This window comes from Parasteatoda tepidariorum, chromosome X1 (assembly GCF_043381705.1).
Source record: "Parasteatoda tepidariorum isolate YZ-2023 chromosome X1, CAS_Ptep_4.0, whole genome shotgun sequence".
Lineage (NCBI taxonomy): Eukaryota > Metazoa > Arthropoda > Arachnida > Araneae > Theridiidae > Parasteatoda > Parasteatoda tepidariorum.
Genome location: NC_092214.1, coordinates 75,004,166 through 75,021,890, shown reverse-complemented (window position 1 = coordinate 75,021,890; position 17,725 = coordinate 75,004,166). Strand labels below are relative to the sequence as shown.

The 17,725-nt window shown below is 29.1% G+C and overlaps 1 protein-coding gene across 6 annotated transcripts in view; it reads right to left on the bottom strand.

Moving 5' to 3' along the window:
• LOC107452122 (MFS-type transporter SLC18B1) overlaps positions 1-17,725 on the bottom strand; it is an 86,465-nt gene that overhangs the window by 12,519 nt on the left and 56,221 nt on the right. For all 6 annotated transcript variants that reach the window (XM_071187408.1, XM_071187410.1, XM_071187407.1 and 3 more), the window contains exons 4-10: positions 14,332-14,427; positions 14,051-14,124; positions 12,556-12,703; positions 7,675-7,743; positions 5,059-5,146; positions 1,821-1,957; positions 686-784 (exon numbers count right to left, since the gene is read on the bottom strand). In XM_071187408.1, the coding sequence (XP_071043509.1) occupies positions 686-784; positions 1,821-1,957; positions 5,059-5,146; positions 7,675-7,743; positions 12,556-12,703; positions 14,051-14,124; positions 14,332-14,427 (711 nt within the window). The remainder of the gene's footprint in view (positions 1-685; positions 785-1,820; positions 1,958-5,058; positions 5,147-7,674; positions 7,744-12,555; positions 12,704-14,050; positions 14,125-14,331; positions 14,428-17,725) is intronic.

The window sequence follows — 17,725 nt, the reverse complement described above, 5'->3', positions numbered from 1 at the left end:
AGGTCGTCGAGTACGGTGCCATTCTCCTCTGTAGAGGATCAAAATTGTGATGGCATGTCTTCGGATCATCCACGGGGATGCTTCCCAGACCTAAGCCAATAGCCCATTGCTCAGCTCTAGTGCGACGTAAAGGAATTACAATTAGTAGTAATTTTCTGTATATTTCTGAAAAATAACACATGGGTTGTTTTTTCGAGCATTTCTACAAAAGTAAATTGTCTTTTGATAAATCTTGACATCGCTTATTATTGCAATGAATTTGCAGAATTGTAAATAAGTTCGATTAAACCCCTACACCCAACAGTGGCCAAGCATCTCACCCTGTTTTTCAGAAATCTATTTTATAAGAGCCGTGATAGGAACGCCACGTAGTTTTGACCCCAGTTAGATGGCGTAGACAGTGTCTGATATGGTATCCCTGTTTCTAAACTTCCATATCACAGCCAACGAGAAAGCTATCAGCCATGTCAGATTAGCGTGCAGCTTGTGCACACGCCGGTTGTTTAGTGGCTGTCAGGATCGAACTCACTGCCTCAATTCTCCACCTTTACCGACTGCGCCGCCGAAGCTCTCAATTCGATTAAACATAAATAAAATAAATTTTATATTTCAGTTAGAACACTGAAAATTTAATTAATATTTTTAATAAGAACATTTCTAATTTGTCAAGGAAAACTTTACTTACCACTCTTTCAGCAAATAAACCCCAAATAGGAGCGATAACTGCATCAACTACTCCTTCGATTAGAAATATGCATCCCACTATAGTTGGACTGAAGTTAAACTGTTAATAAAAGTTTTCGCCAAATTATAACAAAATAAATGACATACTTATTCAGTGCTCAAATAGGCTGATTAAAAAATCCAGCTCTTTTTAAATGTCGCCAGTATTTTGCAATGCTCTAGACTAGTTAGAAAAGTCTTCAGTGCTTTCCAATCTACATGTTATTTTCAGGCTTTTCATAATCAGCCAATATCCATTTAAGCTAGTTAAGAATTGCGCAAAAACTACTCTGAGTGATTTTGCTAAGATTTACTGTACTAAACATTTAATAAAGTTATTTAGAAGTCTTCAATATTGTTTAGAATTATTACAAATTGTCTAATATAAACTAGGCCAATTTAGTAACGAATGATATTTTTTCTAACTAGCCTAAATGTATGTAGGCACACATACATAAAGCTTAAAAAGTGACAAGCTGATTAAAAAATTCTAGTATGATGTAATTATAGGCATTACATGTTTCCTACCTTTTAAACTTCCATTATTCTATAAATTTATAATAATTTTTAATTATCCCTAATCCTGTTCTAATTAAATGAACCAACTAATTAATTTGTGCCCATTTCATGAAAGCGAATATGAATATTTCTATGACTTTCTTTCAATAATAAATGTAACGTCTAACTTTTTCAATATAACACATTGGTATATAAGTGTATAACTAATTATAATTCAACGTCTCTACAAAACGATTATAAAGATCTTTTCCTTAATAAGTGTATATAATTATTCAACGTCGTGACAAAACGAATATCAAAATCTATTTTTTGATTTTACTTTAAGAAAAAACATTTTGTGCCTTCATCGTATGCAAAGTAACTTACATAGATTTAAAAATGTAGACGTTACATTTATTGTTAAAAGAAAAAATTTATATTCGCTTCTTATGAAATGGGATAAAAATCAATTAATATATCAAATAAAGGAAATTTAAAAGCTTGGAAATATGCAGTGCCTATAATGGCGTCACCTGACGACTGTTTGCCAAGAGCTGGATATTCAATTAGGGTAAGACATATTCAATTTCAATACTCACTTGTCGAATATGAGGCTCTAGAGTTGCTTCGTTAAATCCTAACATGGCAAAGCATAACATAATTACTAGGATATCTATTTGGAAATCGATATCTTTTATTAAATCTCTGGCTCTAATTGATTGTGGAGGAACATCATCTGAAAAGAAATTCAGAATTTAGTTTTTGAATGGTCTCTTTTTAAGATTTGCTGAAAATAAATTAATTAAATTTCCACTTCGTTAACCTAGCAATCAAAACTACTGAATTTGCATGAAAACATACAGGCATTTTTCGTTTCGAAGTTTGACCATTTTTTGTTAGTAAAAAGTACGTTGTTCAAATATTTTTTTTACTTATTTTACATGCAATATAATTTTTTTCATAATTTAATTATACAACGTGGGAAAAAAGTTCTTGGGTTTCGCAGTTAGATTCCTTTATTTTCTGAGTAATCTTTATATGTAAAAGAAAAGTTACTGCCCCAGCCGTTACCTCCGCTGTTTCAGAAAAATTTCGCCTCATGTGCTTCTCTCCCTTTTAAAGCAAAGAGTAAGTGAAGGAAAAATATAAAATTTCGCACATATTTAGTAAAATATTAATTATTTAAAATAATTCATATTTAGTTCAATTAGAAAAATATTCTAATTATTTAATATAATTAATAATATATATCATCTATAATATTATATATGATAATATTATTAATAAATATAATTATTTATATTAATAAATATAAATAATTATATTTATTAATAAATATTATAAAATATTTATATAATTATAGTAATATGTATAAGCATTAGTTTTCATAACATTCTGATATGAAAATGTTATCTATGTGAATGTTATTTTATAAGTAATTTTATGTGAAAGTTAAAAAATAAAAAAAATTTGTGAAGCTTAATCCAGTGTCACGAAAACTATAAGCAGAAGCGTAACGATTTCTTACAGTGACGTAATCAATTCGAATCAGTTTTGGAGTGATTAACAGATTTTTCGTTATAAAAAGAAGCAGTAATCTATGTAAAAAATAAAAAAAAAATTTGCATTTACTTGAAAATAAAAAATCTACGCTTTTTATTTTAAATTTCAAATTAATTTTAAAGTTTTTCTGTATTTTGAAAAAAGTCATTTCTACAATCCCAAAAGCTTACAAAAAAACCTTTTTTTTTTTCGGAATTAATAGAAAGATGACAGAGCCAGTCTGTTTTCAGCGAAAAAATTTATTATTTTAAGTATGTCAGTAAAAAGTAAGTCCATGTTAATATTTATGTAAATAATAACATGGACTTACTTTTAATAAGCAAATATTATGTAAGATTTACGTAAATATTATGTATGTCAGTAAAATTGAGTCCATGATAATATTTATGCAAATAAATTTAGAGAAATTTTTAAAATAGTTCCTTGCATTCTTCTATCTTTCTATTTAGTATGAACTGATTTTCAGTATTTCACAAAATGAAATCTTTTTCTCTGAGCTAAAATACAGCAGTTCAGTAGTTAAAAATGAAAAATTCGTAACACCTACGCGAATATTAAAGGTTAATTACTATAAAATTTATTAATTTTTTTAAGGATTTTTTAAATACAGGCGTTAAATTTGAGCGTGAAGAATGAATATCAATGAACTCCAATATTTCGGTCTTTTTCCACGTAATCGATAATCCTGGTCACTGGGAATCGAAGAGATGACATAAGCAAACGAAACGAGTTCTGATTCGAGTTCACAAATTCCAAAAATTCCAAAAAGAACTGAGCAAGCAATTCCAAGGATTGACGAAGGATAGCGATCGTAGTCTCTATTGTTAAATAAAATAGTGAAGAAATAAAAGTCGAAGTTTTAGTATTAAACAAGACTAAGTGAAATGCGATAGTGAAACGATTTGAAAGAATTGCGCAGTTAGTTTTTATTAGGAGCATAGCCTCTAATAAAAAAACTAGAGTATAAATTCAGATTCATTGAATAAAGCTAAGGAGTAATGAACAAGAGAAATAATCTGAAAAGATATTGAACAGGTGCTCATTGTGAATCCCCTAATACAAAGTGTCAAAACTAGGATATTGAAAAAGACAAAAGGAGAAATGAGCGAGTGATAGTGAGCAAGACGAGAAATCACAACAGCTCAAGATTTAAAAAAAATAAAAATGTCTTTGAGTGTTTGATTGTAGTGTTTTCGGAAATAACAGAAGTCTGTAATTGGTTGAGTTCTGTACCACGAAGCGAGTGAATATGCTCTGATTAACTTTCAAATTGAATTGTGACGTTGCAAATATTGACTAGAAATTGTCAACAAAGTCCCCTTTCTAGTCCACCAATTTAATTTATATTACTTTAAGCGATAAAATATAAAAATTGAAGAGAATTAGTTTCAACCAATTTCTTTAAATTTCTAGCTCTTGCGAAATAAAAATTTAAAAATACGAAATCTTTGAGTGAGCTGAATATGCAAAAAGTGTAGTTAAGATTAAAGGGCATTAGTTTTTGATCACATTCTGTCCTAAACTATTGGATCACTAATTTTCCGATTGTGTATTTTGAGAGTATAATATTCAAAGCCTCCAAAAAATGCATGTTTATTTAAAGAAAGTGCGTTTTATGTCTGATTTCGTAACTTAAAATTTTGCTTGCGCAAATTAATTAACATATGCAGAGATGATTGTTCTCCTGATTTTTCGCTAACCGCGATCCGGAAGTTTTCGGAAATCCAAGTTCCAGATGTTTCAAGAAACCATCGATCACATTTATGTATAAAAATTCATGTATATTATATTTAAAAATATTAGAACTGGAATTTATGCTTGGAAACTTTTTCATTTGCAAATATTTTTTTAGTAGAATAATAAATGTGGTTATAGAGATAAAAATGAACTTATACATAATTATTCATTTAAATAATGCTGTATATAACTTATTTAGAATTTCATGTCTTGACGTTAATTTTTTGAAATGGGTCATACTCAAAAAAAATGTTCAGAATTAGGCTCACAAATCACCCCTGCATATTTAAGGTCAGATCATTAAGAGAGAGTCCGTGAAAATCTATTCATTATATTAATAATTATTAATTTGTTTACTTTTTGCGCTTTGTAAAACTATGAGAATGGTAAAAATAAGTTAAACAAATGTCTATCATTTAAGTAAAACGTTGTTCATAATACTACAATTTTAAGTTGTATTAGGTATGAATTTAAAACAGCTATGAACAATTCTCATAACTCTCATATGTTTTAAGAATTTATTAAAATATACTTTACCGACGTCTTTGAAGAGGAAAATATTTACAACTGTTCCTGTTAAAAGTAGACCACCAACAACTAAAAAAGGAAGACTGAAACCTCCAACCTGAAAATACATTTTAATAATTTTTTATAATTTATTTTTAAATTTTATATAAAATTCATTAAGATATATACATTTTTTTAAAATTATTTTGGATCCATCAGGTTTTTTTATGTTAAAAGAAATTATACTGCTTAGCCTCTTTATAATTAAAAAAAAATTGCGTCGTAATTACAAAGCAAATCCAATTTCCGCATTGAATTTTTGACAGCATTACTTTTTAAGATTCCTCTTCGATGATAATTTTTTTTAACTATAAAATTATATATCTCAACAAAAGGTACTATTTAATAATCACTACCTAAATTAAAAAAATAACTACATGAAATTGATGTATATTTTAGATATTTATTTTAATTTGTTTCACTCATATAAAAATGTATTCTGAATTTTAATACATATTTTATTTAAGAAAAAGTTATAAAAAATTTACATTTATATTTATAAATTTTAAAAAATTATACCAAACATTGCTGAAGAAATATTAAAGTATGAATATATTTTTTAAATAATTTAAAAATTAATGATTCTGAATTCTAATAATTTCAGTTACTTCAAAACTCGGATAAATCAACTTCATAAAATATCTCATGGAAGGTATGCGAGCATTATTGAATTCTAGTCAAATTTTACAACAGCAAGAAAGATTTGAAAAACATATGCAAATTTTGAAGCATTCCAAAAAGTACTCTCAATTAGACATTGGCAAACACACATCAGAGAGAAGGAAAATACCAATTTTAAATGAATCACATTTAAATAATATAAACTTTTTAACACAACTTAATCCTTTGATGCAGAATTTGTATTAAACATATTTTTCATACTTTTTTCCTTATTTTGTATTAAATTAGGTAAAAATAAGAGAAAAATATTATATGTAGCATTTTAATAATTTGTGGTTAGGAAATACAGCATAAGACTCCGTTCTCTTTTTTCGGCATTTAAGGCAAAATCTTACTAACATGGCTCACTTCCAGGCAATAATTTTTCAAATTCACGCTTATTTATAGTTATTTAGGTTTAATATGAGAGCTGTTTTTAAATTAAGGTTCGTTTTGTTGAGTACGCTAATAGATGACGCTTACGTCACAACGAGTAGTTGCTGCGTGTCTCAGCATTCCTCGGCATTCCTTGTGTACGTACCCTGTACTGTCAGTTCTGTGTCTTTAAAATGCTCAAATTAAAAAAATCACCAGCCGCGTATGAGATACTGTCAGTGATGCGTTTTTTGTCGGCAAAAAGCCTGTCTGCTGCATACATTCACCGACAGATTTCTGAAGCTTACGAAGCTTTCTACTGACATGCTGACAGAAATCTCTATGACAATGACTCTCTCCACAGCTCAGTTTTATTGACTCTTTCGGCTGGGAAGTTTTGGACCACCCCTCATCAGCCCAGACCTTGCGCTAAGTGATTTTCATCTTTTCCGATGTTCTAAGTATCGTTTACTAGTACAGCGGTTACGAAGACGGGAAAACGGTTGTAACCTCTTGGATATCGCAGCAGGTGGCAAGTTACTATGAAGAGGGTATTCTAAATCTAGTTGAAGGGTATGACAAGTGTTTAAGTAAACTTGGCAACCATTTTGAAAAAAAGAGAAACGTATGTAGAATCAAAAAATTAATTTGCTGTATGAAAATTTTCTTCCATTCGGTTTTTTTTTTTTCAAACGGCCATTATTTAAAAAATAGCCTTCGTATAAACAGTTATTCATCATTGAAATTTACAAAATAAATTATTGATAAACAAAAAAAAAATTTTTCAAACTACTTATTTTGGAATTAATGTTTCAGTTTAAATATAATTCCGTCAATCTTACCGATGTTTTAGTTTTAGTAACTATTAGATAACTTATACGTATTAGTTCAAACAGTAGAGAATTCGAGGATAACAATGATATGAATTCAAAAATGCATGATTAGCATTTTAAAGCTACCAGAGCATTAATTATATCATCGGTCATCAAAACATTTGCTAAACAAAGAATTTACTTGAAGGTAGTAATTTAAAAAAAAAATCGAAAATGTGTGAAATTAGATCTGATTCTATTAAAGTTATAACTCCGACTATCCGAAAATATCAGTTTCAGACATGTACAGTTAGTTATAGATTCAAAAGATTAACCTGAAATGTGCTAACTGATTAGGGTTAACTATAAAGGAATTAGAAACATCATTAAGCTAAGGAATCAGATTCATTAAACTAAGGAATCAGACACAGTAAACGTACTTTTCTGAATAAACATACCTTCTTTTCAATGGATTTGTACTTATGACTTTCAAAATATGGGGAGTAGCATCAATCTTAAAAACATTGTCCTAATAGTTTTCCCCAATTTTAGCACAAATTTAATTCCGATAATCTAACAGATTTTTTTTACTAACTATTGGACTGTTTTCTTTTAATTAAATAAAACCAAAATATATTTTTGCTTATAATTAGAGTGTTAAAAGGTATATATAAAGAAAAACGTAGTGTCCTTTCTGCGTCAAAGAATTAATGGGAATATGTGGAATGAAATATATTACCTGAAACAGCATGCCACCAATAACTGGTCCAATAGCAAGTCCAAAGGAAAAAGCTGTTTCTATGATTGCCTATTATGGGGAAAAAGAGAAGAAATTATAAGCTATTTTTAAGGAATTATTTATTTTCTTAAAAATTTTACTTTAATAGCAAATATAGTCAATTTATTTTTGTTCTAAAGTAGCTTGGAGGAAAAAACAAATAATTTTTAACTGTCCTGCTTTCATGTCAATTAAATTAATTCAAAAAATATTAAGGGCATATTAATGGGTTAAAAGCAGTGTTAAAATTTTGACGTCGAAAATAGATTTTTGACTCATAATCCTGGAAACTTTAAAGCTTGGTTGAAACCATCAAAAACCTAGAATAATAGTCACGACGATTTAAGACGAACTAGATCGAATGTAAGAGATCAACTCGAACACGAACCCGGACTCGTGTTCATTAACTAGAAGAAGCCTTAGAGATCACGCTCATGATAAATAATATCTCATAAAATTTATTCTACTTTCAAACTAAACGAACATAAAAAGAAATTAATTTTGTTTAGTTAATAAGAAATTTAAAACTATAATGTGTATAAATTGAAGAATATTATATGCTTTAAATTTATGCATTTTAGTTTTTTTTTTCACTCCAAAAAAGTTTTAACTATATCTTTGTGAATTTCGGCCTTCATCTGAAATAAAAATTGGACTTGGCGGGTTTAATAAATATTCTACTGATTTCGAGCTCTGATTAAAAAAAAGCTCGACTACTCAAATAGTGGGCCCGAAATCCTCTCTAATGCTTATTTTATTTTTATTTAATAACCGTCATTGAACAGTCGACCCAATTTTGGAGTTTACGGCTTCTAATGTTCAACTCCATAGCCTTGTAATTTCAACACGATCCAGTTGATAAGGGAACTCTAAAATCAAGTATTGGGAAAAATTTTCCTTCGTGGAGGATTTTTTGATGGAAATAATCCGCATTTGCGTTACACAGAGAGGAAAACCGCAGAAACTTCTTACGGTTAGACTGACGGCAAGGGGTCTCTCACCCTTGACCTGTCTACCATTGAGGATATTTTACGTCAACACTGCAGTCAGTGCAAGCCGGGTGCGTAATACGTATCGACCATCCATCGCTGGGATTCGAACCCGGTTCACTTCATTGAGAGGTGAACGTTTTTTTCCCTGAGCCACCACGGCTCCTCTAATGCTTGATTAAAAAATCTCATTGGCTTCAAAAATCGGCACTAATAAACTAAATAAATAAATTTAAAGTCGACCTATTTCACGAGGTCAAAAATAGACACTCATTCTCAGGACTCGATAAACGTAAAAGAGGAAAAGAGGAGAACAAAAGGAATTTGAAAGAATTGCTAAATTCGTAAAGTTATCTACGAAAATTAAGAAATAAAATTAAAAGACAAAATTAGAAAAACCGGATAAGCTGAGAATGAAATAGAATATAAAAAATAAATAAAAGAGAAAATAAAACCCGAAAAACTGCTGAGCAGGGCAAATAATGCAAAATATATTTTCTCGCCCTCTGGTGAGGAAATATTGTCGCTAACATAACACTGCGGCTCTTCTAATCGTGTTTTTCCCCTTTATTTATTTTCCATTATTAGTTTCATTTTTGGCTACCGAAGTTTTTCTAGTTATGTTTTTAAATTCTATTTTCCATTTTTCGTTTTCTGTTTTAAATTTCTTTTGTTTTCTTCATTCATGTCTGGTAAGAGTGCTTCAAACATGTCGACTTTTATTACCATCTTTCTATATTTTAAAGTAAATCAAACTTTTATTATTAAATGCTTAATACTTAAAGCGATGATAAAACTATTATATGAATACAAAAAACTTTTTTTAAAAATTGTTTTATTTGGTTTATTTTTAAATTAGTAATCTAAATAGTAAAGGAAAATCCCCGAAACAGAGGGCTATCTTAAAATAGTATGTGTATTCTAAAAAAGCTTCCTTCTCTTCCAAATCTAGTGTGGGGGGGGGAATTCGATGTACAACTGCTCTGGAATTACATGATTAAAACTTATGCAAATGACGCAATTTTTATCAAAACAAAATATTTCTTCACAGTGGTAAGCGGAAAAGGCTTAAAGTTTAATTCTGTTCTGAATAACAGTGCTTTTGAAAATGCAAAAATTTTGAAGTAAAAGCATATTTTTAGGTCAATATTGTATATTTTTCTGATCACTAGAGCTGAACTTAGTGGACTTAACACTATTTTTCGAAACTCTGTTGCCAAGGAAAATAAAAAAAAAATCCATAGTTTAAGTGTTTTGCATTTGAAGCAATGCGATGATTTTATACTATATATATAATCTTGCCGTGAAGAATCTGGGCTTCAAAACTGACAAATAGCTTAAATATTTAAAAAGTTACAAAACTTATTTAAAAATTGCGACATTTTCCCGCTTAGAATATCAAAATCGCTGCCTTATTCTCAGTTTTCGCAAATTTTTATAAGCAAAGGTAATGCAGCTTTGGAGTAGGTTTCTAAATATTAAAAAAATTAAATAACAAGTGCTTTTCATTTTCACAAAACTGTGGCTTTTCTCCATATTGACGTTTTGCGTCATTTTCAAAATATGCGTTGACAACACTGGGTTTTAGATGGGACCTGACAGTAATGACTATCTGTTGCAAATTCACAGCAGCTGTAAGAATAGCATATTATTCGCAAAGAAACATCATTTCATAATACGGCGGAGCCTTCGAAAATCAATTTTTTTTTCTGTTTGTCAGGGGCGTAGTCAAAAGAGGTATGCGAGAGCTTTACCCTCCTTTTGTTTTATAACATTATTCAGGGTAATTGCATTGCGGGAAAACCCTGATTCTTAAGCGATAACATAGTCGTGAGTAACTGCCTTTTTTTTCTCTTTTTTTTAAGGAATGTAATTAAGAGTGTTGAGCTAGAACGTTTGTACAGATAAATAACGCCTTCTCTTATAAAAGATAAAAAAATAATAATAAAGCGGGGAGAGATTGTAGAAAACATTACTTTACATCATTCATGAAATCAGCAAATCTGCTTTATAAAAAACATTTTAATCTGATATTTTTAGAAGTTTTGAAGATCACGAGATCCAGTTTCTGAAAATTGTTTTACGTGAGAAAAATAATGTAGCATTCTTTTAAGAAAGAAGTATTTCAAAGCGAATTAATTTATCTCTAACATTTCTGCATTTGTAGAAGCAATTTGTAAGGCAAATAATTACAGACTTTAATTCTGGAGGAATAATTCCCCCATACAAAAATTCCCAGAATCGTCAAAAATGTTAAGTTTCATTATCAATCATATTATTATAAGCATTCCTAGACTCCAAAAAAACTATGATTTTCTTCCAAGCACTTATAAAAATGTTTTCTTTTATACTTAAAATCTCATCAACGTATCTCTTTATCTTATAAACATAGCTTTTAAACGAAATTCTTAGTTTTTGTACAAATTTTCCGTTAAAAAAATTGTTAAAAATTTTTTTTTTTCAATTTGGATAGTGTGACGATAAGCATATCACACAGAAAGCCATTGCGTGTCCTTTTTGGCACGCGTGCTGTGAGTTGGCAACCCCAAAACAAATCGATCGAGTCATTCTTAATATACACAGGCGATCAAATAAATAAATGTTTTAAGATAAATGTTTTTAAAAAGCTTTGTTATTGTAATCAGTATACCTTGTTTATTTTAAACATTAAAAAAGGCATCTATATGCATGCCTTCTTCATCCAAAATATCTATATATTCTCATTACTCAAAATATCTAATATGTTTGTCCGCTGCCATTTAAATTATCTAATATGCTTGTCTTCTGTCATTTGGATTTTCTAGTATGTAATCTTCCTTTATCCAAAATGTGTAATAATTATGAAAGCTAAATTAACATAATAGTAAGCAAATTTCGCATTTCCTCCCACGATATACACCGCTCTGGCGGTTACGTTAAGTTGCAAGCGCTCTTAAATATTTTATTCGTAGAATTTAAAGAAGTTGTAATTCATTGCAATAATTGTAATTTAAGATCGAAATTGAAATCAAAATTATTATGTAACAATTGAATTATCGTCTGCTTAATAATTGGGATTCATGATTCAAATTGAAATTGGAATTTAAACTACAATGTAATAATTAAATTTTTATCTATTTAATATTTGTAGTTAATGATTCAAATTGAAATTATTACATAATATTTGAATTATCATCTACTTAACAATTGTAACTCATGATTGAAAGTGAAATTGTAATTTTAATTATTTAGTAATAATTGAATTATGATTTATGAAATAATAATAATTCATGAATTTATTAATACTTTTTATTTTCTGCAAAGTTTGCTTAGTTGTACAATTTTTTTTCTAGTACTTTTTATTAGTTACTTATTCAATGGGTTCCTACTTAAGCTTTATATATACTCTTTATTTTTCAAAGCAAAATAAATTTATTAAAACTCTTCAAGTATAGAATTTGCGGTAGTGAACTCAAATATGAAGGTTTTTGGGGAAAAAAACATTATAAAGATATCGTATTTGTTAAGAATTTTTATTAAATACATTTGAAGAATTAAGTAGAGGAATGGTTTATGTCCACCAAAGCTGATTCTGAGGGGGAAAAGAATTTGAGCGCAGACAGAAGTGTTTTTTTATTCCATGGTATGGCCCATCTCCACTATTTAATAACTCTCGGGAAGAACCGACTTTTCACGTTATTGATTTGTCAAATGTTAATAATCCTCCAAATGCAACAGATGGTGTTCCAACCGTCATTTTTGTGAAAAATAGACATAAACCATTCTTCTTCCCTTTTAGTCTCCATTTAAAAACCATTTCAAGAGGTTATCAAATGAGGAAATATAATTATACTGCAATGTTTAATAATCTTACCATAGCACGACCAATTATATCAGGTAGTTCGCACCCCAATGTTGTATAGGAAGCTGTCAAAAAGGCTGATGCTCCTAATGCATCAACTGCCCGCACAAGCATAGATAAGGCAATGAAACTGTTCCCTGAAGGGGCGTAATGCATGAAACTAAAACAAAATATATTAAATAAGCATCAAAAAAGTTACTTATGATCCTTTATCCAAAAAATGGACAAGGGTGATAGCGTCAGAAATACAGTCGTGACAGCAGCACCACCCTTTAATGCTGTAAATTAAGGTAAAAAGACTGTACCGCAGCTTGCGTATAACTTATAAACCATGTCATATAACATCATTTAAAGTGAATATAAAATCGAGCTAAGGTAGATGCATCTGAACAGAACAACATGAAGTTTTACAACATGCAGTATAACAATTTTTAGTGGAGGAAAAAGAGCGCAATGCGAACATTTATCCTCGAATTGAAAGCTGTTTATAGCAGACACTGTCAAGTACAAATGAATGTGAACAAATGGAAAATGAATAAGATTTCGTGAAGGATGTACATCAATATCGAATCCGCCTAGATCAAGGAGAAGCCCATGTATAAATTGCTGCTAATTATTATAGGTCATTATTATATATTATTATCATTATAGGTCAAGGAGGTACGGCTAGTGATATCTGTTCGACTATTTGTCTGAATAAAGGAAAAAATTTGAGTAATGACCACACAAAAAAATCATATTTATTCACGTCTTTCTTAGCTCGGCTTTGCTTTCTTTTGGAATGCTTTCATGTTAAATGCTTAATCAGTTACAAGCAGGTCGTGATGTACATAACTTATCTTTTTAATGTCCAGAATAATATCATTGCTATCACTACTGCTGTCATTTTTATCGGTATCACATAAGTGTATTTTTCATTTGAGCATCCTTTGCATAAATACACTTTTATATTTTCACAATTAGCACTTTTATTAACTTTAATGAAAAACTATCTGCCAATAACTTATTAGATAGGAATTTATTTCAAAGCAACATCTTCAACCGGCAGTTAACCGCAAAGACTTAAGGGGGAGTTTTTAAACAACTTAGACTAAGTAATTCTGAGTAGTTAGCAATTTTAAGCTTACGACTATCATTGTTTAACTCAGTAGCCTTGTAACTTTGAACCCAACCCGGAAAACAAGGGAACTACTGGATCGGGACGAACTAGCTATCGTTGGGGACTTTTTGATGGAGCTAACCCGCATTTGCATTACATGATGAAATAAACCACAAAAATCTTTCACTGTGTGAGTCGGGAGCAGAATTTCTGCAAACCAGCTACCGCTGGTATTCGAACCCGTGTCACCTAATAGGGAGGCGAAAACTCTATCCCCCGTGAAAACTAATCTGAAAAGTCCATCATATATATCTTCTTTATAACTAGATACATAAAATGTTGAAAATGTAGAAAAATGAGCAAAATTAGCCCAGATATATCAATTTATTGTTTTTTGTTCTCACTCACCTAAAAAGAATGACACAAACACCGGACACAAACATTCCTACTTTCATCATGAAACCAGGTTTTAGGACAACAATCTGAAAATAAAGGGATAAAATTTAGTAACTAATAAAATTTTAAATTTTTTAAAAATAAAATTTAGTATCTAAAAAAATTTAATATTCACAAAAATAAATTTAGTAAGTTAGTAACTAGTGTGACTTAAAAGTATTTAATTAAAAAGAAATGATTTGAAGCATTCATAATTAAATTTCTTTTCGAAAAAAAAGATGTAGATTACTTACAATTTTGCCATAAATAGGAGCTGATATAGACATCATAAGTTGATAAACACCAAACACTAATCCATAAGCACTGGCAGTACAATGCTTCCTTTCTGCCTGGAAATAAAAATAAGTTAGCAACAATACACAACTCAAAATACAATACTCTTATTTTACTAAAACAATTTCCAGCGATCGTCAAAAATTTTACAGGAAAGACAAAAAGGAAAATTACCATGAACAAAGCGTATGAAATTGGGCAAATGCTTTTAAAAAGGGTTCGCTAGCAATATTATCTAGAAAATCTTTGTACTGTTATGTAAAATAAATGAAGCATTTTATTCCTTTGGGGATTAGGGTGGGGTCACTTTGAACCTAACTGGACATTTTATAGTATGCTTAAATTATTTTTAACCGACCGGCCAGTGTAGGGGGCAGGGAACTGTCCTTGCATTAGAAAGGTTCTGGGTTCGAATCCCGGGCAAGGCATGGATGCTTCTTTCTCTCTATCTGTGTTCTATATCCTTTGTGAATGTGATCCGCCCTATAAGCGGGCTGTGGTAGTGTGACGTGGGCGACGCTGTATATATATATATATATATATATAGCATAATAAATAAGTAGGAAAGGGAGCGAAAAAAAGCAATAAGTTTTATTTACTGCGCATAAGCTACAGGCAAATAGGACTCATAAAGTATGTTCAAAAGTAGAGAAAACATGGAAAAATTACAGAACAATGAAAAAAGGGAAAAAGAAAAAATGATAATTATGAAAATAACAAAAATCCGGAAAAAATATCCGAAAAAAGGAAGAAGAAAAAATTGCAGACTCAGAATTTTTTTTTCAACACTTTTTATATTAATTAGAGCAAATTATGTCATTAATGTCATTTTATACTTTTAACACATCAATATGCTAAAGATAATATTAGTTTATTCAAAACATTTTTCAAACATCAACCATTTTCACACATAACTTAACTTAATAATTACACTGAGAAAAAAGTACGGCCAAAACTACAAGAAGTGGTAAAATTTACCGTGTTTCTGGATCTATGGGACCACTAAAAAGCTGGGTAATTTTCACATAAGTGCTTTGGTAATGATTTTGGTAAAATTAACATTCAAATAAGATTTTATAATATGTGATAAAATTTAGTAAATGTGTAAAAATTTGTAATTTTATCATGATACATTAGATTATCATGATACATTAATTTTATCATGATACATTAATTTTATCATGATACAATTTTGTATTTTTTACGAAATGTGAGGTGATAAAAACTATAATTTAACAAACCAGAATTTAGGATAAACCGTTACTCAATAAATGGAAAAATTGCTAAATGAATAGAGGCATTTAGATTTACTTCCAGAATAATTTTTTTCTTGGCAAAAATGTCATCACCATGCGATATGGTAATTTTACCAGAATATCTTTCTCCTTGTAACATTGATTTAAGTTGGAAAGCAATAAAAAAGTATTTAAAGGAATGTATGTAAAGAATTAAGCAGTGATTTAAAGAAATTTTATTGGTATTTCCAGTATTTTTATTTATTTTATTTAATTAATTTATTTCATAAAGTTTGAACTCGCATTTTTCCTAATATAGTTTGCATACCTTTAATCATTAAAAGATGAACGCAGTATAATAAAAAAATCCAATAAGCAAATATGTATGTCTTATGAATGCTTGACAAAAATTAACTATTAATAGTATGCATATGAGGCATTGCAAATAAGTATTCAAAGGAGGAAGAAAACTATTTAAATCTAACAAATCACTAGTGAAGAGTGCAGGGTTAAAAACAACAAAAAGTGTTTGATAAAATAGAGCCTATTACTTGAGACTTCTCCAAGTTTTTAAAGCTTATCAAACTGGTTTTGATGTTTTTTTCTTACCCCCCTCTCTAACAAGTCATTTGACAGATTTCGACAACTGTTATAGTTCTGCTTTACTTAAATATTGATTTACGACCCTTAATGTATATACATTTTTTGCTTAATTTTCTTACCAACTGCATTGAAAATTAGAAACAACTCTATACACTATTTAAATTTAATTTCAATATTATCATTTAATAAATGAATTTTGCCAGTGGGAATAAAGATATTTCCCTTCAAAATTCACTTCCAATTTTTTTTAATAAATCATTTGCACAAAGTAGCATCTAATTCCAAATTTTTAGCTGATTTCATTGGTTTTCTAAGTTGATTCCATTAAATTATATTCCTTTTCTGCCTTAGTAATGCTTACGCTCTTTTCATTCTCACTAACATGTTGTATTTTTTAATTTTTTTTTTTTTTTTTTAAACGCTTCCTTTAAANTAATTTTTTTTTTTTTTTGTAAACGCTTCCTTTAAACAGAAATAGAAGCTATAATGGTCAAACTACCGCAATAACAATAATAATAATAATGAAAACGGATGAAACAATGAAAATTAAACCTTTCAGATTTCTTTAGCAAAACCAAAGCAAACAACTCTGCCAACTTGAGACATTTATTTGTTCTTCATGTAAAATGATCAATTCTAACAAAAAAAGAAACCGAAGTGTCACAAATCAATCGAGTTGAATTTTTTTTTCTTACAAATAATAATATTTTAGATTAGGAGATAGTATATAAAATTTATTTTGTTAACTTCAAAGTAATAATCAATTCATTAAAAACTGTAATTTTGGCCTTAAATAAGTCGCCAATTTCTATTCTTCCAGAAACGAAGTGCTTTGCTGGCTGTTAAGGGTTGTTTTAAGGCTTCATTTTAATCAGTTACTTTATTCTCAGCATATAAAAAAGCTCAAACTTAAAGATAAATAAATAAAATAAAAACTCTATCTTTTATGTAATAAACTCTTAAAGCACTTCCTTAATTCTGCATTTTGCAAGCAAATTTCAGATAACAATTTAATAGCTGAATTAGAGCTATAACGAGAAATCGTTTAAAATTTTTATCTGAATCTATATTTAATTAATATGGTTTTAGGTATCTTTAAATTGAGTTTTCCAATTTGTTATTCGGTATTACTCACTTGGCGATTTACTATTTTACAAATGTTTTAGTCCAAGCTCATATTTTCAAAAATTTATAGCTCCACTATCAAAACGAAATTTTTAAAAAAAAACATCTATTGTTTCTTTACATAAGAGACTAAGTTTTTGAGAAAAAAAATTCAGCCTAATGTGGGATTGGCACTTTAGGAGATTTCCTTGTATGTAGTCATTTATTATAAAAATTATAAAAAGTGATTTTTACTTTGAGAGCATTACCCATATCTGAATTAAGACAACATAATGTTAAAATTAAGAAAAGACCAAAATAAAAAATAATACAAGCGAGTATTTTAAAAGAGATTTTTTTTAGAATTTATAAGGTTAAGAAATAATATATATATATATATATATGTTAAATT